Genomic DNA, 20,232 nt, shown 5'->3' with positions numbered 1-20,232 from the left:
TCCGAGACACTCTGTGTCATGTTTTAAAACTTTATTTCAGTGAATCAGAGAGAATAAATTGGACTTTTTGATTAATTTTTTTATTATAGATGCAGTCACAAAAGAATTCTGACAGCTTTTGATTGCCTGGACCTTCAAAAACCTTTAGAAATGTAAAGATTACTGAGTTAAGTTCCTTAATGAATTTAGAAATAGGAGTGGTATGTATTATGTGTGTGGGTGTAAAGGTTATTTGATAGAATTACGTTATATCATTCTCAATTATCCTAGGTATGGTAACTGCAGAATTATTTTGTTACCATAAAAGGCACATGGAGACATACAGCTGTGGAACCCTAGAAATATATTCATCCTTCACATTAAATGTGTTTCAGGGAAATTGTTACTCAGTGGAATTCCCACTGTAGAGGAAGAAAGCCACTGTAGAAAAAACATGTGGACTGAAGAAACGACTCAGCTTAAAAATATAGTTTTCACATATTTATTCTGTTTTCTCAAATATATTCCAGATTCTATTTAACACATCCATTTCTAGAATTCTCTGATAGTGATCTTAAAAGCGGTCTCCTTTCAGTTTTCTGATTAATGCAGATATTGTCAATAGTTTCGTAGAGTAACTTTAAGAAAACTTCATTATCTTAATTTATTTCATCTTCCTGTATACCACAGGCTTTATGTTTCATACAGTTATCTTTCTACTGAGCCCAAAACCTTATTTTTGGCCACAGTTGAAGCTATGGCAGTTCTGTTTTCCAGAAGAGTTATCCTCACTTGATGACTGTCACTGGGAGGTGGACAGTCAGTTTGGTGAAGCTCACATACCATTGTTGCATATAGAGTTGTGTTTCAAAAAGAATAAAAAAAATTACAGAGTATCACTTTTTTTTAATTTATTTATTTTCTTGAACAGAGGTAGGAGGACATCTTTTGAACAGGGAAGCTTTTACATCAAACAATATTTGGTAATTGATAATAGATGTTCTAGTAGGCAAATTCTAACCCTTTCCTAAGTTCCAGGATCACTTCTTTTCAAGGAAGTCTTTTTTGTTGATTGCAAAATCAGCAAATTTCCTTCCCATCATTGATGATATGCTCTGAGGGCAAAGTAAGGAACATTAGTCTCAAGGGGATCAAAGGAATGAAATATTGTTAAAAGAACAGAACACCAGAGGGCCTCCTGAGAACAGAGGGAAGGTCCAAAGAAACAGATTTTCTTTCACCAGAGTATATACAGAATTAGAGGGGATCAGCCTTTTCACAATGAATTTCAGAACCAAATGACAAAAGCTACAAGCTCTGTCTTACTTCTTCCAGATTTTAGAACAGAGGCTTTAAATTCACTGGGCTTCTGAAACAGACTACTTTTGAATAATTTGCACTAAGAAATACTCGATAAAATGAACTATTTAGTATAGTTTATTTCTGTCATCTGGGTCCCTCTCCCATGATGTTGTTAAGAAGGGAAAGAGATACTCTTTTGCCCTGAGATACCCTTTTGTCAATAACACATCTTCCAAAAAATGGCGATGGATGTATTTTCTTTGGGAAAGGGAATTCACTTGGACTTCGAACTTTAGCAAAGGAGCTGAGGGAGTTTGTGGTCACTTGTTCCTTATATAAAGAGGGAGGAGAAGTCCAGTCTTCTTCAATATTCTTCAGCAGCAAATTCTTCAATAAAAATGTCTGATTTAGCACATGGACACCAGGACTGAAATGCAAATGAGAGACACATTATGAACCAGTTAATTAGCTATGAAGAAAATCAGTAATGTCCATTATTGACATGGTACTAAACATGACAGCATATATTTAAATAGAAATGTATGTATATATTTAAATATTATACTTGTGTGTATATATATATACACACGTATATATTTTAATATAATTTCATTCAGTTCATTGGGTTAACATTGTTTTATGTATGTGTTTCAAGCTGAGTGAAGAGTGTTAAAATCTAACAAACAGAAAGGGTAAATATCACAAGAGAAAATGTATTTAGACCCACTTAATTTTTCCATTTTTGAGAGATTATTTAAATGCTGGTGAGCATAAATATCAGCTTTTATGAGAATTATTTTTCTGCCTATTTTTATTTTAGGCTAAAGAAGTAATCTTGGATAAGCAAAAAGTCTCAACTTAAACATTCTAACTACAATACACTGGAAAAAAATACAAGAAGGTAATTCCTTTTTTCTTCTGCATTAGTTTTACTTTTTGTCTGTGTTATTAATCTCCCAGAACATATGCTTCTTATTATGTTATTGTTGAAAGCATGAAATTATTGCTTTGTGTAGAGAAAAACTATGTCTAAAAGCTTTAGACTAATAGCCTGTCTGGTGCCGTTTATAAAGTGGTCTGCTCCAACAGCAAAGCCAAAAAAGCACTTACTTCTGCCCATCAGTTTTGTTCCGTCAGCTCATTCATATTATTAAACTGGTATATACTAAAACTAAATCACCTACTGAGAATTGCCTCTGTAGAGCTCCTTCCTATGTAACCCAAGTCTGAAAACCATTTAGAAAGCAATGATTTTGAAAATCTCTCATGAATGTGTTTTCTTGCTTGTATATAGGTTGAGCTGCTGCACTAATAAATAGGTTCAAAAGGAAATTCTGTGAGGTTTTATAACATATATCCAGTCTATTAAATGTGATGTGAACTCCAGTTCTTGAAATCTTGTAGTTAATGATTGCCAGAAGCAAACAAATATTAGTGATGCGTTATTTTTTGTTTTTAGTCTTAGTGTTATTGTGTGTTAGCTATTGTGGTAGACAGACACTAGGGCTGATGGACACTTGGCCTAAATACAAATACTGTGATGTATCTTTTAATCTTTCCTTTTCCTCTTGCTATAGTCAATGGTATTTATACCAATGTAGTAACAATAAAGTTTGTTTATTTTTCTCTGTTTATACTTCAAGTGTTGCATTTGTTTCTGTGTTTGATTTCATTGTGGTGAATGTTGATGTAATGTTAGTGAAAATATAGCATTATGGATTGTGTGCATTCTTGGTCTCAATATTTAGAACACTGGCAAAATGGCTCTGCAGGAATCAGTTGTCATTAATTCTGTGCTTTATTTCTTATTTTAAAAATACTAATTTTAATAATCTTAATTTTTATAAATGTCAGTCATGACTTCTTTTCTTGAACAGCCTGCATGATGAGGACATGATAGGGCAACCCTAAGAACTTGTTGAGATTCCTAATGAGCCACAAGCACTGCACCCTTTCCTTAGACAACAGTAATTGTACCAGTGCACTGTCTTGATTACTGAGTATTTCAAATATTTTTAAAAGGGTCAAAGCAAACATTGGATGCTTAATCTCCATGATATTTGAAAAGTCATAGCAGTCAGGTGAAATCCCCGTGACTGGAAAAAGGGAAACATTGCACTCATTCTTAAAAGGTTAGAAAGGAGGACGCTGGGTACTACAAACCTGTCAGACTTACTGCTGTGCCTGGGAAGATCATGGAACAGATTCTCCTAGAAGCTGTGCTAAGGCACATGGAGCACAGGGAGGTGATTTGAGACAGCTGGCATGGCTTCACCAAGGGCAAGCCTAGCTGGCTGACCAACCTAGTGGCCTTCTATGATGGAGTGAGTACATCAGTGGACAAGGGAAATGCTAAGGTTGTTGTCTATCTGGACTTCTGTAAGGCCTTTGCCACTGCGCCCCGCAACATTCTTCTCTCTAAATTAGAGAGAGATGGCTTTGATGGGTGAACTCTTTGGTAGGTAAGGAATTGGCTAGACGGTCACATCCAGGGGTAGTAGTTAATGGCTCAGTGTGCGGATGGAGGTCAGTGACAAGTGCTGCCCTCTGTACTGGTCCCAGTACTGTTTAATATCTTCATCATTGACATAGTGGGATCAAGTGCACCCTCAGCTAGTTTGGCAATGACACACCAAGCTGAGTGGTGCAGATGACATGCTGGAGAGAAGGGATGCCATCCAGAGGGACCTGGACAAGCTTGAGAGGCGGGCCTGTGCAAACCTCATGAAGTTCAACAAGGCCAAGTGCATGGTCCTGCACATGGCTCAGGGCAACCCCTGGTATCAATACAGGCATTGGGAGATGAAAGGATTGAGAGCAACCCTGCAGAGAAGGACATGGGGGTACAGGTGGATGAAAAGCTCAGCATGACCTGGTAGTGTGTGACTGCAGCCCAGAAAGACAACCAGATCCTGGGCTGCATCAAAAGCTGAGCGTGGTGATTCTCACCCTCTACTCCCCTCTGGTGATAGCCCACCTAGAGTACTGCATCCAGCTCTGGAGTCCTCAGTACAGGAAAGACATGAAGCTGTTGGAGCAGGCCCAGAGGACAAAAATCATCGGAGGGATACAATACCTTTCCTATGAGGAAAGGCTGAGAGAGCTGGGGTTGCTCAGCCTGGAGAAGAGAAGGCTCCAAGGAGATCTTATTGTGACCTTTCATACTAAAAGAGAGCTTATAAGGAAGAAGGAAACAGACCTTTTTAATAGGGCCTGTAACGATAGGACAAGGGGTAATGGTTTTAACCTGACGAAGGGTAGATTGAGACTGGATATAAAGAAGAAATTCTTTATGATGCAGGTGGTGAAACATGGGAACAAGTTGCCCAGAGAGGTGGTAGATGCCCCATCCACGGAAACATTCAAGGTCAGGCTGGACAGAGCTCTGAGCAACCTGATCTAGTGAAGATGTCCCTGCTCATTGCAGGTGGGTTGGGACTAGATGACCTTTAAAGGTCCCTTCCAACCCAAACTATTCTATGATTCTACTTTGCAAACGGAATGGTTCTTTCCCACAGAATTACAGCTAAAGGTTTAGATATATTAAAAGAAATCAGTTTGAAAAATTCTTAGTTTTTTTTCCAGGAGAAATATAGACCTACCTTCATGAGATAACTGATATTATCTTTCTTCCAAATAGATTCCGCCAAACAGCAAAAGAGTTGGCAACTTGTGGATTAAGAACATAGCTTTCCTTAGAACCCTCTGTGGTTCTTGACAAAGCAGAATTAAAAACAGATCAGCGAGTTCTGGTCTATACACATCTTTTATAATGAAATAAGGAACATAAGGAGTTGATTTCTATTTAAGTAGTTCAAGCACTGCAAATCTGACTGCTGTTAAATGTCTTTATCCTTGTATCTAAGTAAGATTGCAGTGGTTGACTAAAACAGCAGGTGTTATACAAAATACAATGTAACGCATTAGGTTAGAAATCTGACTTACATTCTACTGGAATAATTTCTTAGTCGTAGTATGTAATCTGTGGTGCTTTTTTTTTTTTTGAGTTGGTACTTTGATGGGTTTTTTTGAAGGGTGGGGGTGTGTTTGTTTTGTTGTTTTAATCTGGATCCTGAAGGGGGAAACAAAAGACAATCATATGCTGCTGGGATGTTCACCCATAAATGCCTTTGAACAAGTTATTCAGTGTCAGCCAGATTGCACTAGCTGGGAGAGACATCAAATATATAATATTTCCTGTAAGTTATATTAAACTTGGGGCCAAGAAAACTTTGATGTTTTTAATCACTGTATTGGATTTAATTCCAACTTTTTTCTAGTAAGCATGTCATCATAAGACTCATCAACAAAACTGCCTTTATACTTTACATTTTCATAGTGATGAACAAGCATTAATTTCCTTTCCTTGGAGAACTCATTTCCTCTCCTTCTCTCCCCTCCCCAACCCTCCCCTCTCCTCTCCAGGGGAGAGTGGAGAGGAGGGGAGGGCAGAATTGTTCAGAGGCGAGGAGAGGAGTGGAGTGGTGCGGGAAGGGTAAGGGGACAGGATGAGAAAGAGCAGAAAGGAGGAGAGGAGAGAGGAAAGGGGAGGGAGAGGGGAGGAGGGCCAGAGCCACGGGTGTTCCAGTCCCGATCCCGATCTGTGGGGGTCCTGGTCCCGACCCACGGGAGTCCTGGTCCCGGTCCCCATCCAGGTCCCAACCCGCGGAGGTCCCAGACCCAATCCCAGCCCCAGTGGTCCCGGTCCTGATCTTCATCCCTGTCCCCATCCTGATCCCAGTCCCAAGCTGCGGGTGTCCTGGTCCCGATCTACGGGAATCCTGGTCCTGGTCCCTATCCGCTGGGGTCTCAATCATGGGGACCCTGGTCCTGGTCTCGAGCCGCAGGGATCCCCTGTCCCAAGCTGCCGGGATGCTGGTCCCACTTCCGCTCCTGATCCTGGTCCCAAGCCATGAGGATCCTGGTCCCGAGCTGCGGGGGTCTTGATCATGGGGGTCCCGGTCCGGGTCCCAGTTCCGATCCCCATCCTGGTCCCAAGCTGCAGGGGTCACGGTCCTGGTCCAGTCCCAGTCCCAAGCCACGGGGGTCTCTGTCTCAGTCCCAGTCTGCATCCCGAGCCACAGGGGTCCCGGTCCGAATCCCAGTCATGAGCCGCAAGGGTCCTGGTTCCAATACACAAAGGTCTCGATCACAGGGGTCCCGGTCCCGGTCACAGTCCCGAGCCACAAGGGTCCCCGTCCCAGTACCAGTACTGGTCCCAATCCTTGAGCAGAACCATGGGGGTCCTGGTCCCAGTTCCAGTCTTGGTGCTGGGGCAGAGCCGAGGGGGTCCCCGTCCCAGTCCTGGAGCAAGCTGCGGGGGTCCCAGTCCACGTCCAAGTCCTGGACCCAGTCCTGAGCCCAAGCTGTGGGAGTCCCGGTCCCGGGGCAGAGCTGCAGGGGTCCCAGTCACTGTCCCGGTCCTGAGCCGCAGGGGTCTTGATCCCAGTCACAGTCCCAGTCCTGAGCCGCAGGGGTCCCTGTCCTGGTACCGGTCCCGATCCTCAAGCAGAACCGTGGGGGTCCCGGTCCCTGTCCTGGTGCCAGGGCAGAGCCAAGGGGGTCCTGGTCCCGGACCCAGTCCCAAGACCAAGCCGCAAGAGTCCTGGTCCCAGTCCTGGGGCAGACCTGCGGGGGTCCCGGTCACTGTCCCACTCCCGAGCCACAGGGATCCCGATCCTGGTCCCAGTCCCAGTCCCTGTCCCCATCCATGGGCTGAGCCACGGGGGTCTCGGTCCCTTTCCCGGTCCAGTCATGGGGAAGAGCCTTGCTGGTAGCAGTCCCCATCCCATTCTGGGTCTCAGGGGTCCCCGTCCTGGTCCCGAGCCACAGGTGTCCCAGTCCTCGTCCCAATACCGGTCCCAAACTGTGGGGGTCCTGGTCCCAGGAATCCCAGTCCCGAGCCACGACGGTCCCAGTCCCGTCCTGAGCCCCAGAGGTCCCGGTCCTGTGCAGTCAGGGTCCCGCTCCCAGTCCTGAGCCTTGGGGATCCTGGTCCCGATTTCATCCCAAGCCATGGGGGTCCCAGTCGTGGTCTCATCCCGAGCCGTGGGGGTGCTGGTACCAGGCATCTCGGTCGCAGTCCCGAGCCACAGGGGTCCCAGAGATCCTGGTCATCCCAGTTGCAGTCTCATTCCAAGACCCAGGTGTCCTGGTCCCAGGGGTCCCAGTCATGGTCTTGTCCTGAGCTGCAGGGGTCCCTGTGCCAGGGGTCCTGGTCCCGGTCTCATCCCAGGCCATGGGGTCCACTCCTGGTCCCGTCTCAGGGGGTCCCAGGGGTCCCCATTGCAGGGGTCCCTCTCCCGGTCCCGAGCCACAGGGGTCCCAGTCCCAGGGGTCCCATTCCTGGTCCGTAGCTGTGGGGTTCCCCATCCTGGGGGTCCTGCTCCCAGTCCCAAGCTGTGGGAGTCCCAGTCTGGGGGTCTCAGTCACAGTCTCGTCCCAAGACCCGGGGGTCCCAGTCCCTGGGGTCAAAGTCCCGGTGCCGAGCCATGGGGGTCCCAGTCCTGGGCTCATCCCAGGCCCAGGGGGTCCAGCTCCTGGGGATCCCTGTCCCGGGGTCAAATTTCTGGTCCTGGTGGTCCCGCTCCTAATTCCAGTCCTGAGCCGCAGGGGTCCCAGTCCCAGGGGTCCCAGTCCTGAGCTGCAATGGTCCCGGGGGTCTGTAGGTCCAAAGAGAATGATATTGTCTCAACATTGCTAACAGAGACCTGGAGATGGAGTGTGGTCCTTATGGACACCGAGACCCAGAGACCCTGGGAAGGAGAACTGCACGGTACGAGGAGTGCTCTGCTGGTCCCTGATACAGTAAGGCCGCATAACAGCTGTCCAGAAGATGGATCACAACTGTTGTCACAGCAATGAACCAGAAAACTTGAACTCCAGGTGAACTTCCTTCATTATAATACAAAACCACACCTCCTGGTCTGAAGCCACCTGCCTCTAAGGCAAACCACGCCTCAGGCACCCCTCTTTGGACATGCTGGTAACCTTGCTTGAGAAGGTGGAGACTGGCAACAGTCCATGGGCCAGAGGAGCAGCAAGGTGTGTTGCTTGGCATAAAGGATGACTCCTTAGCAACTGAACTTTGGAGATCTTCCCCACCAAGGATCACAACGATCAGGACTGGTGGGATGCTGCCTAGACCTGGGACCATAGGCACACCTTGGACCTGTGGTGGTAGCTATAATCCTCTTTCCTTTTCTTTTTACTTTACCTTTCCTTCCCTTCCTGTTACTCTATCACATGCAGCTTTATGGAAAAACAATAAAGTTGTGGTGTTTGATCAAACCATGACCTCTTGGCATGGTCGCCTTGATTTTTTGTGCTTTGAGATCATAGTAAATGAACCATCACCAGTCCACTGAGTGGATCATGACAGTAGGTCTCTCATTAAGACCTTTGCTCAGATAAGAAGATCTCCTCCCTGCAAAGACAAGAAATGTGAGATAATCACAGGACAGTCTTTTCTGGTCAGCACAGTCAATTAAATACGCAGCTTTCCATAGAAGAGCATGCATAGTCTCAGAACCCATTCTCCCTTTTTGTTTTTCAAGAAGTAGCTTTGAAGTATGATGAACACATTCCACAATGGCTTGATGAGTTGGGGAATGTGAGATGCCAGTAACATGTTCCACCCCCCAAGAGGCAAGGAACTTGGCCATGCGTGCAGGTGAATATGCTGGTCCATTGTCTGTCTTGAGATGCTTCAGAACCCCTAAAGCAGCCCAAGCCTGTCAAAGATGTGAAATGCCATCCAGAGCCTTCTCCCCAGTATGGGCCAATGTCCGCACAACTTTTGAGATGGTATCAACAGAGACATGAACATACTGTGAATGACCAAAAGAAGGCACGTGTGTGACATCAGATTGCCACAGATCCAAGGACTGATATCCATGTGGATTGACCCTTTGTGGAAACGTCAGTCTGGGACTCAATCACTGACACTCTGGACAAGTGGTGATGATGGATTTTGCATCCATAAAAGATATTTTAAAATTGACAGACCAGTGCCCAAGCCCCCTGATAAAAAAATTGATGAGACATGAGGACCTGTCATATCAGATCAGGCACTGGAGGAGTCCAAGCGGGAGCTGCAAGAGCATCAGCACGTGCATTCCCTTCACAGATGAATCCTGGCAATCCAGTGTGACTGCAGACGTACAGAATGTAATATCTATGAGTACACTGGTTTACTGTTACCCATAATGTTTTTAATTTAAAAAGTCATTCTGAATTTACCTCCTTAAGCAGCACGCGGTCAATGTGTCACACAACATCCGCAACATAAGCAGAGTCTGTAACAATGTTTACAGCACATTGAGAAAGTGTTTTAAAGGCAACAAGGACAGCACCAAGTTCAACCAACTGAGGTGACCCCTGTGTCAAGTGTATCAATTCTTGCCATTGCTTCCCATCATACCAAGTGACCACTGCCTTTCCCAATTTCCCCAAATCATCTGTAAAGACCGTAGGGCCTTGCACTGGGCTATATGCTACTGGTGGCTTTTGAAGTATTTGTATGTCCAACTAAGTTTGTAACAATTTATGACTGGGAAGATGATAGGATATTTGTCCCTTAAATCCTTCCAGAGCTAATTGAAACAGTAAACTGTTTGCCAAACACCAGCACATTCAATGGGAATTATCAGGTCATTGGGATCTTGGCCCGTGAGCTGAAACGCACTGTGTATGTCCTTTGGTGATGATTTCTGATACTAGTTCAGTCTGAGTGCTCACTGTCTTCCATGGTTGTACAGATAAAAATAACCACTCTAAGACATGTGGTGGAGCCTGCCAGCCCTCATTCCATTGACCCAACAATCCCATGGGAAGATAGTTAACAATGACAACATATAAACTTATCAGAGTTTCTAAGTTTACACTGTGTACTCTTTTTTTGTTGCAGTCCATTGGCCACCCTCTCTAGGTCTAAGCTGGCTTCCTTAGTTAGTGATTGGGGAGACATTAAATCAGTGTCACCCTTCAACAGACCAAAGGGTGGTTTCAATTGTTCTGTTGTAAGGCCCAAGTATGGCCTTACCCAATTTGTGGTCCCTAATAATTTTTGCAAATCCTTTAGGGTTCTGACATTTACTCGGAGCTGGATACTGTGGCTCAAGTGTTTGATCCAGCACTTTAACTCCCAAGTATTTCCACAGGGCTTGTTGCTGAATCTTTTCTGATGTAAAGGTGACCAACAACTGCTGCAAAACTGGATACACTTGTTGAAGTTCAGCCTTATTTGCAGCTGGTACAAGAATATCACCCATATAATGATAGCAATACATTTGTGGAAATTGTTCCCATACAGGTGACAATGCCCTTGCTACATACCATTGACATACAGTAGGACTGCTTTCCATACCCTGCAGCAACACCATCCATTGGTATTGCTTACAAGGAGTCATATTGTTTCTGCTAGGTGTTGAAAAAGCAAATTTACATTTATCAGCTTCATGTAAAGGAATATTGAAAAAACAATCTTTTAAATCAATTACCAAAATGTCCCAGTTTCGTGGGATCATCATCGGGGAAGGCATGTCTGATTGCAGGGCTCCCATTCCCTCCATTACACCTTTTACTTTCCTTAAATCTTTTAACACATGCCATTTGCCAGATTTCTTTTTTATCACAAACACAGGGGTATTCCAAGGACTATGGGAAGGTTCTAGGTGTCCTTGTGCTAATTGTTCTTCTACTAATTAGTTGGAGGGCTACACATTTTTCCTCAGGAAGGGCCCACTGTTCCACCCAAAGAGGGGTATCTGCCAAGTCAAAGGCAGGGTAGCTCTTTGTACACCCTCCATCAGTGGCCCCTATTCAAAATCCTTCTGGGTACCAATAATAACCCCCCATTGTCCCAAAATGTCCTGTCCCCACAAATTCAGAGGGACATCAAGCACGTAGGGACAGATTGTTGCTGTCTGGCCCTCAGGATTTTGAGCTTGCACCATACATTGACTTTGGACACTGTCACACCACTTACTCCCACCAATATGGAACCTGCTGAGCAGACAGGCCAAGTGCAAGGCCAGATGTGTGCAGATGTACCAGTTACATCTGCTCCCATGTCAATCATTCCGGTCACCCGTATTGCCAGAGGGGTCCCTTTGGCAAAGGTGATTTTACAGGTTAGAATTGGTCAAGTATTTTGTACACTCTGAATCCAGAAAATTTGCGGTGTTCCTGTCAAACCGAACCCTTCTTTGCCCCGGACTTTGTCATGGGCATAATTAACTTGCACCCAGAAAGGAACTGATTGTGCAATCCAGCTCCCTTCAGGAACTGACGTAGAGGGAGGAGGTCCACACCATCGCTTGAATCTGACCCATATAATCAGCATCAATGACTCCTGGTAAGACAAACAACCCTTGCAAAGTTACACTAGAATGTCCAAGCAACAGCACACTCAATTTATTGCCGATGGATCCCACAGCATTCGGTGGGACCTAATGTACTTTATCATCCTCTATTTTGATGGTGGTTGCTGTGGTAACATCCAATCCGACACTCCCTGAAGTTTGGGCTGTGAGTTGGCTGCATAAGCCTGGAATTGCTGTGGAGGATTCATATGCATCATCATGCGGTTCCTCCCCGTGTTCCTCCCCCATTTCCCTGCTTTCTGTTGCCACCTGTAGGTAACTGTCCTTGACTGCTAAATTTAGATCTAGAGTATTTTGCAAAATGCCCCGGTTTGTTACATTGACCGCATACCAAACCAGAGCCATCAGCCCTTCCTGGCCTCAATTTCTTTGGACAGTCCTTCTTTAGGTGACCTTCTTGCCCACATGTGTAGCAACAGCAGGCAACCTTGTGGCCAGGCCACCACTCCAATCCCCTCCCACCCCACATGCCTCAGGGCTATTTAAATACTTAGCGAAAGAGCTACAGCTGCTCATCATCCATGTCAATCAACCCACTGCCTTCCAGGCAAGGCCAGGGCTGCAGATTATCAGTGTTAATCAACCCACAGCCTTCATTTCTCTACAATTCACTACCTGGCACACTCACCCCCTGCCATTCCTCACTACCTGGCACAAACACACACCCCAAACCCACTCTGGCTCAGTATCTGCCACACCTGCACCACACAATGGCTCACTATTTGGCACCCCTGCCAATGGCCATAGTTCACCATCTGTTACATACACCCCCACCCACACATACACCCATGGCACAATATCTGGCACCACCATCCCCCTCGCCAGTATGGCTCACTATCTGGCACCCCACCTGCCAGTACCAGCTTCTATGGTTCACTATCTGGCACACCCACCCCACATCATGGCTTACTGTCTGGCACACCAGCCCCCAGCCATGGATCACTATGTGGCACACACACATACACAAAACACACGGCTCACTATCTGGCACCCCACCCATCGGTAGCAGCTGACATGGCCCACTATATGGCACACCCATCCCCTTCCATGACTCACCATCTTGCACACCCGCCCCCCACTATGGATCACTATTTGGCACCCCCGAAGGCCATGGCTAACTATCTGGTTCCTGCATCCCATCTATACTTCAATATCTGGCATCTCTGTGGCTCACTATTTGGCACCATGCCACCATCATGGGTCACTATCTGTCAGCCCGCCAGTATGGCTCACTGTCTGGCAACACAACCACTGGTACTGACTGCTATGGCTCACTATCTGGCACCTCTCCCACCATGGCTATCTGGCGCCCATGAGCCCGGACATGGCTCACTATCTGGCACACACACACCCCTAATACACACCCATGACACACTATCTGGCACCCCCTCCCTCCCCGTTGCTTCCATGGCTCACTATCTGGCACACCCGCTCCACTCCATGGCTCACTATTTGTCACTGACCCCCCCACCATGGCTCACTATCTGGCACCTCACTCACCAGTACTGTCTGCCATGGCTCATTATATAGCACAAACACCCTCCTCGATGCCTGCCTATCTGGCATCCCCCAACACCCCTCCACCATGGCTCACTATCTGGCACCCCACTCACTGGTACCGGTTAACATGGCTCACTATCTGGCACACACACGCACACACACCCTGCAGCTTTGGCTCACTATCTGGCACCTCACCCTCCGGTACCGGCTTTAATGGAACACTATGTGGGACACCTGCCCACCACCGTGGCTCACTACCTGGCATCAGCCCTTCCTGCCTCTATGGCTCACTATCTTGCAACCCACCGGCATGGCTAACTATTTGGCACCCTATCCGCCAGTACCAGCTGAACAATGGCTCACTATCTGGCACACCCACCCCAACCCCCCTACGACTCACTATTTGGCACCCCATCTACTGGTACCGGTTGCTTTTGATCACTATCTGGCACATCCGCCCCCTTCCATGTGTCACTATCTGGCATACACACAAAGACACACAACCCCCTCAATGGCTCACTATCTGGCACTCCTCCCAGCCTACATGGCTCACTATCTGCCACCTCACCTGCCAATACTGGCTGATATGACTCATTATCTGGCACACACACACTCCACCATGGCAACTCCCTGGCACCCCACCAGCTGGTACTAGCTGACATGGCTCACTCTCTGGCACACACGTCCCCCGCTATGGCTAAATATCTGGCAGCCCGCCGCCATGGCTTAGTATCTGGCACCCCACCCTCCAGTAGTGGCTGACATGGCTCACTATCTGGCATACCTGCTCCGCTCCATGGCTCACTATTCATCACTGACTCCACCTCCATGGCTCACTATCTGACACCCCACCCGCCAGTACCAGCTGACATCTCTGAGAAAACGTAGAATCTCTCTTACCAAGAGAGTTGCCTGTGTCTGAACCGCGTTTTTTCCTGGAGAAAGATTTTACAGATGAATCTGTCTGTTCTACAGATTCATCCACAGGCTCAGCTCCTGAAGTGAATTGTCTCTCTTCTGTCTCTGATGTCCTGGATTCACTTTTAACACTAGTATTCTCCTTAAAAAACCACAACACAACAACAAAAGAAATAAAACCAAAGATCACTCAATGTTATCTTATAATAAAACTAATATAAACCAATAAAACAAAATAAAAGCTATTCTTCTCCACTCCAAAAGGGCATCTAACAGGTGGTGAACACTGCCTAGACAGTTGACATAGTAAGTGTTTTTAACTCAGAATTAAGGTTGCCAAATTGAAACAACCTCTTATAAAATATCGTATTAAGCAAAATACGAGATCAGAAAACTAGAATACACAAAGTTAGGGTATGTGTCCTCACAGTCTGAGCTTTACCCTCAGTTATCAAACTAGCTAGAAGAAATAAGCTAGAAGAAATCCAGGCGTGCTCATCGTTACCAGCACGTGTATTAACAACAACAGATCTAGCTCAAACAACTTGACAGAGCTGTGTGATGCAGAACCACACGTAAATCACACATTTCTGGTTGGGAATCTCACCCCACCCCATCCAGTCCTTAAGACATTAAGTCATAATGTGTTGCTTGCTTTTCGGAGCCCTCTGCTGCTGCTCCACATGGATTTTGCGGGCAACCATTCAGCAAACTGGTACATTTCCATGATCATGTGGCAAAAATCTGTAGCTTAAAAAAAAAAAAAAAAAGGCCAAACAACCAAGTTCTGTTTCTATTTCACTGAGGCAGTACAGGCCCAAAGTTAAGCACCTGGAATTTACCTTTAGACAGAAAAATTTTCTCACTATCACCTGTTCTAGAATATTCATCTCTTCTGCAAATATCTTATCCATCAATAACCTAAAGATGAATGACTGCTCAGAGCCTGCAATGTTTCCTTCTATTACGGGAAAAAAACTTTTGAAAACCATTATGTGTGAGTTTACAGAAGACAAGAGGTCACACACTTGGTAATAAGATAGTCTTTCCAAAAATCACGCTCGCCACCTTGAGTCTGTCATTACTCAGTGTTGAATACATAACAGGCTACGTGTATACATATCAATAGAAACACACATACATTCCTTAACAAAGTCGTATAATAACATTCAAAAAGGCCTGTGCAAATGCAGTAATGGAGTACTCCAGGGAGAACTAGTTCCCTCCAACACACCTCCTGCACTTGCTGGATAGCCACTTGACTATTTATTTTTTTCCACTTTGAAATGTGCTGTCTGGATGTATTGCTTTAGTACTGTTAACAAGGCCATGTGAAAAACACGTGGCTAGCAGTGCCTTTTGTCTAATGTCTGAACCACAACCCCTTCCCAGGCACAAAAACAAAGGAGGCAGGCAGGCTGTAGGTCACTACCCTCACCAGCTAGAATCCAAGTCTCATGAGTGATGATGAGTCACTCTCTACTCCTGGTGACATTTACTTAATAGTAAATTTCCAGGAAAATTAGTGAGCAGCCTTAATCAAGTAGTGAGAGAAGGGAAGATTTCTCAAGTAAGCATTCTAAACTGGATATTTCACAGGACAACTACTCTAGAAACAATTCTGCAAATTTCATTATTTAAAAAAAAAGAGAATAATGAAGAGCAATACCAGGCATGGGGTGTAGAAACCAAATTACAGTGTTTGATAAAGAAAAAGCAAATAACATGCATATTGGGATCACCATTATTAAGAAACTGTTACTAGCCTACGTGGTGAAAGTAGTCTATACACTCAAACTCGCAGTTCTGCAAAGGACCTGGGGGTGCTGCAGTGCCCAGTAAGGCTAACGACACCTTGGGTTACACCGGGACGAATGTGGCCAGCAAACTGAGGAAATTTCATTCCCCCTCACTGGTGAACCTGTATTTCCAATGCTGTGTCCAATTTTAACCCTTACAGCTGCGTGTGTGGAAACTGAAGAGTAGTCATACTGCTCAGTACCCCTTTCAGATTCCTTATCACTGTGTTTATAGAATCTTACATACCAACTCTTCAGTAATCTAATGTAATAGGTAATAATAACATTTTCATCCTAACAGCATCAGCCTAGCCCACACAAGCCTGGTTCCCAAGCTATCCCTTTTTTTTTATTGTTTGGTCTTTTAAGCGAACATGTTTCTGACCATGGATTCACCGCACCTGTGGACAGACCCTCCACTCAGGTCTAATACTTCTGCAACTTCAGAGTCCGAAACATTGTTTGGCAGAGAATCAAGCAAAGCTACCAAAGCTGACAGATGTGGAAGTTTTGCCTTTTCACTTCAGTTACTGAAAAACGCCAAAACTGCTGCATCTCACTACTTACATGACTTAGGAGACACTGACTGGACTATACCTATACGCATCTGGAACCATGATGGGAAGCTGAGGTACTAAAACTAGCAACTCGCATGAATGGGGTTTGCTGGATTAACCTTCCCCAAAGAAAGCAAGCGTTTCAGCCTTCACATAGGTATGCTGCCAAGGAGACTGAACAAAATCGGAGGCAAATTCCTCTTGATCAAGCATTACAGAAATGTTCTATTTCCACTTTAAGAAGAAAATAAAACATTAGGAGTAGGAGTGGAATAAAATATGCCCATTAAAGGCCAAAGCCTGTAAAAGTCTAGGACAGAAATTCACTGAGGCTAAGAGGACAACGCTGGATCTGAACTGTTGAATGTACTAACTCTTTTTTCATGTAAAGAACTGCTCTTTATTTTGCTGTCTTTTAGGAAATTGGGAAAGCAGAATAAAGCAGGTTTCTACTAAACTGTTACTTCTATGAGGAAGACAGTTCAAGGCTCAGTGCTGGTCACAAGAGTAATTAAATGCTAGGAAATACTGTGAACGAAACAGAAAACAAAACAGCAAACATCTTTGTGTCACTGTAAAAATGTTCTCTTCATTTCAGAAGAGGATGTACTAGAAAAGTTGAGAACAAATCCAACGCTAACCAGAGGTGCAGAGCAGCTGCCACGCAGAGGAAACTACAGCAGGGCTGTACAGTCAGGAAAGGTGACTACTGAGGCGGCTGTGATAAGCGATGCGGAAAGTCACAAGTGACATGCAGTAAGCAGCCAGGGATGACAGCTGAATGTCCCTTCTGAGACGGAAATGGGGAAGCATCACATGAAACTACTAACAGCCATGCACAAAAGGAAGCTCTTCGTGCAGGAATAGCTCGTCAGCAAAGTACCAGCTTGGTCAAAAGGTCCCGTATGCTAAAACCGACAGTTTCAAGGGCTGACTTCAGTCCACAGAGCAGAAACCCAAGATGAAGTACACAGTATCATGGCAAGTCCTCGGGCTGAAAGTAGCTGGAAAGTATAAGCAGGAATGCCCTGTTCTGTTTGCGGGCCTTGTTCGTGCTCTTCCCTACACATCAGGTTACAGCTGTTGTTTTGAGACTTGACACTGGGCAAGACAAACCTTTGATCTGACCCAGAAGAGCTGTTTTGATGCTCTTGTACGAACAGTGGAGGAATTTGCTCCCCCTCTGCTCGTATAGAGAGGAACAGAGCAGTCTTCTGTGCACGCCCACTATTCTGTCACAAGCTTGCTCTAAAGCACATGGTACCAACAGCCACTGAAAGCCTGAGTGCTTCCAGATTCAGGTGTTGTCGATTTGTTAAAGAGTTGAGATCAATTGATTTTATTGGTTTGATTATCTGATTTTATAGAGTTATTTTATAGAATAGAAATATAGGAGGATAAAAATATATGTTGAAGAAAGTTATGATTATTTAGTAAAAGTAGTTGTGAGACCCTTTGTACATTTTGTACTAAGGCCAGAAGAATGGGTTGGAATCATTGTTGAAGCTTAAGTAATAATTTAGGGTTTGAAAGGTTTATTTGTATCTAACTAGTCTTCTGTATATAGAAAGTATATTGAGATGTCAGAATGTAGGATTAATGGGAACTGGGGAGAGTCGACTGGAACAGCTTGTAGTTACCTGCCAAGAAACCGTGAACTTTAGTAAAAGGTAATTCCGGCAGGGGGACATCGCGATCACCGACTCATACACCACCTACCCAAATGGTACCCCAGACCCATTTCTAGACCTTTCTAAGCTCTACTGCGCAGAATCGGATATAGGAGGAGAATATGTTAATGATTTACGGGAAATATCATGGTTGTGCCTGAATACTTACTGAAAATGTATGAATAAGTTCTATATATGGTGTTTGATTTTGAGACCTGGCGTGCGTTGATCGTGAGAGGACTCACTCACGCACCCGGCCGTCAATTAAGAAGTGTCTGCTTATCTACATCACATTGGTGTCGATAAGTTCTTCATTCCGAGATTTCGGTAACAGTTTTGGCACCCCAGATGGGACCTCGCTGAAGGAGACCGGAGGAGTCGGGGACCTGATCGGTTCCAGCCGGCACCGAGGATTTCTCGGGGATCCCCATCGATCCCCGATCCGTAAGGCTCTTCGCGACGTTCCCTGGATATTTGGTAAGACACTTCTTTTTTTAATTGTAGTAAGTGGGTGGGAGTCCCACTAAAGTAAGTGAGTAAGTGCACTAGAGAAAGTGGGTAGGAGTCCCACTATAATAAGGGTATGGTAAGGAGTGGGATGGAGTCCCACCAGTGGGTTGGAGTCCCACTGAGTAAGTCTGCCTGTCAGACGCGGTGAAAGAGCTGCGCAGGGTAGGACTAGGAGTCTGCCTGTCAGACGCGGTGAAAGCTGCGCAGGGTTGGACTAAAAGGATCCTTGTGGAAGTGGAAGCCTAGGCATCTGCCCGTAAGACATAAGCGAAAGCTATTGCAGGGTTGGACAAAAGTGGAAACAAGAGAAACTATATGCTATAGTGTTCTCTAAGGTAGTGCCTCTAACAAAGTTAGAAGAAGTTTTTGTGTTTGTGGTTTTGTGTTTGTGTATTAAGAAGAAAATTAAGAGGTATAATATTGTGTTATATGTTTGTTTAAAGTAACTGTGGGAAAGTGTGAGTGTGGCTGTAAGGGTGAGACGTGCAATTGAGCATGAAAGCGAGTGTGGAGTGTGGATCTGCGGATCGGAGTGACAGAGTTGAATGATTGTGTATTGTACTGTGAGTAATTACACCATGGCAACTAAGTTAACTCGGTTGTTTAAAAGTAAAAGTATGGGTAATCTTGTTGTAAATGACAAAATCCCGAAAAATTCTTTGTTGGGATGTTTGTTGGCACACTGGGGAAATTTACAGGATGATCTGCAAAAGAGCCAGATGATTGAGTATTGTAATAATTTGAGTATCGTAATAATTGGTGGCCTTTGTATATATTGGATGATCAGGAAAAGTGGCCCACGAATGGGACACTGAATTATAACACTATTTTGCAGTTAATGCTGTATTGTAAAAGAGAAGGGAAATGGAATAAAATGCCAGATGTGGATTTGTTTTTTTTTTTACTTAAGACAAAGAAAGGATTGGCAGGATGAATGTAAGCTAACTATTAGAGATAATTTGGTAACGGCTATAACTTTTGATAATAAGAAAGTGGAAAAAATGTTGTTTAAATTGTGAGGTTGGGAGTGGATACAGGAGCGACATTTTTTATTAAATACCTGTAAAGGAAAAACTGGAACAAAAACAGGCCATTTCTGCAACCCCTGGATTTGAAATTTGGAAATAAGATAATTACACATGAATTTTTGTATGTATCAGAATGCCCGATACCCTTCTTAGGAAGAGATTTGTTGTCTAAATTAAATGCACAGATTGTTTTTGACGAAGGAGAACTTTTCTTGAAAATACCCGAGTCAAAAACGGGAGAAGTTTTGATAATACAAGAAAAGGTAAAGGAACAAGAAATTCCACCGGAGGTGGATTTGGCAGTGATCCCTACTGTATGGGAGACAGATATTTCTGGCAAATCGAAACTAGCAGAACCGGTTAAAATAGATTTGAAGGAAGGTGTAGGAACAGTGAGAATTAAACAATATCTAATCAAATCAGAAGTGAGACAGGAATTGAAGAAATTGATTGATAAATTTTTGGAGTATAAAATTTTGGAAGAATGTGAATCTGAGTATAATACTCCTATTTTACCAGTCAGAAAACCTTCGGGTGAATATAGACTGGTACAAGACTTGAGAGCAGTAAATCAAATAGTTAAG

At 44.8% G+C, this 20,232-nt stretch overlaps 2 protein-coding genes across 11 annotated transcripts in view; one reads left to right on the top strand and one right to left on the bottom strand.

Moving 5' to 3' along the window:
* DNAAF11 (dynein axonemal assembly factor 11) overlaps positions 1-4,877 on the top strand; it is a gene marked incomplete at its 5' end in the record, with an annotated part of 36,148 nt that extends 31,271 nt beyond the window's left edge. For all 4 annotated transcript variants that reach the window (XM_080377888.1, XM_080377886.1, XM_080377887.1 and 1 more), the window contains one exon: positions 2,102-4,877. In XM_080377888.1, the coding sequence (XP_080234014.1) occupies positions 2,102-2,143 (42 nt within the window). In that variant the 3' untranslated portion in view covers positions 2,144-4,877. The remainder of the gene's footprint in view (positions 1-2,101) is intronic.
* The window catches only part of LOC308059907 (uncharacterized protein), a 39,842-nt gene continuing 20,485 nt past the window's right edge, over positions 876-20,232 (bottom strand). For 2 of the 7 annotated variants that reach the window (XR_013926484.1, XM_080377905.1), the window contains 2 exons: positions 14,067-14,226; positions 9,492-9,578 (listed from right to left, as the gene is read on the bottom strand). Coding sequence is in view for 1 of the 7 variants with exons in the window: in XM_080377905.1 (XP_080234031.1) it covers positions 9,550-9,578; positions 14,067-14,226 (189 nt within the window). In the remaining 6 variants the exon portion in view is untranslated. Of the gene's footprint in view, positions 1,709-4,883; positions 8,708-9,491; positions 9,579-10,617; positions 14,227-20,232 lie in introns of those variants that run through there. The other 5 variants (XR_013926479.1, XR_013926480.1, XR_013926481.1 and 2 more) reach the window with 5 other exon arrangements.

Source organism: Falco punctatus, assembly GCF_963210335.1.
Source record: "Falco punctatus genome assembly, chromosome: 3".
In the NCBI taxonomy this organism is placed as follows: Eukaryota; Metazoa; Chordata; class Aves; order Falconiformes; family Falconidae; genus Falco; species Falco punctatus.
This window is presented reverse-complemented; position numbering and strand designations above follow the sequence as displayed.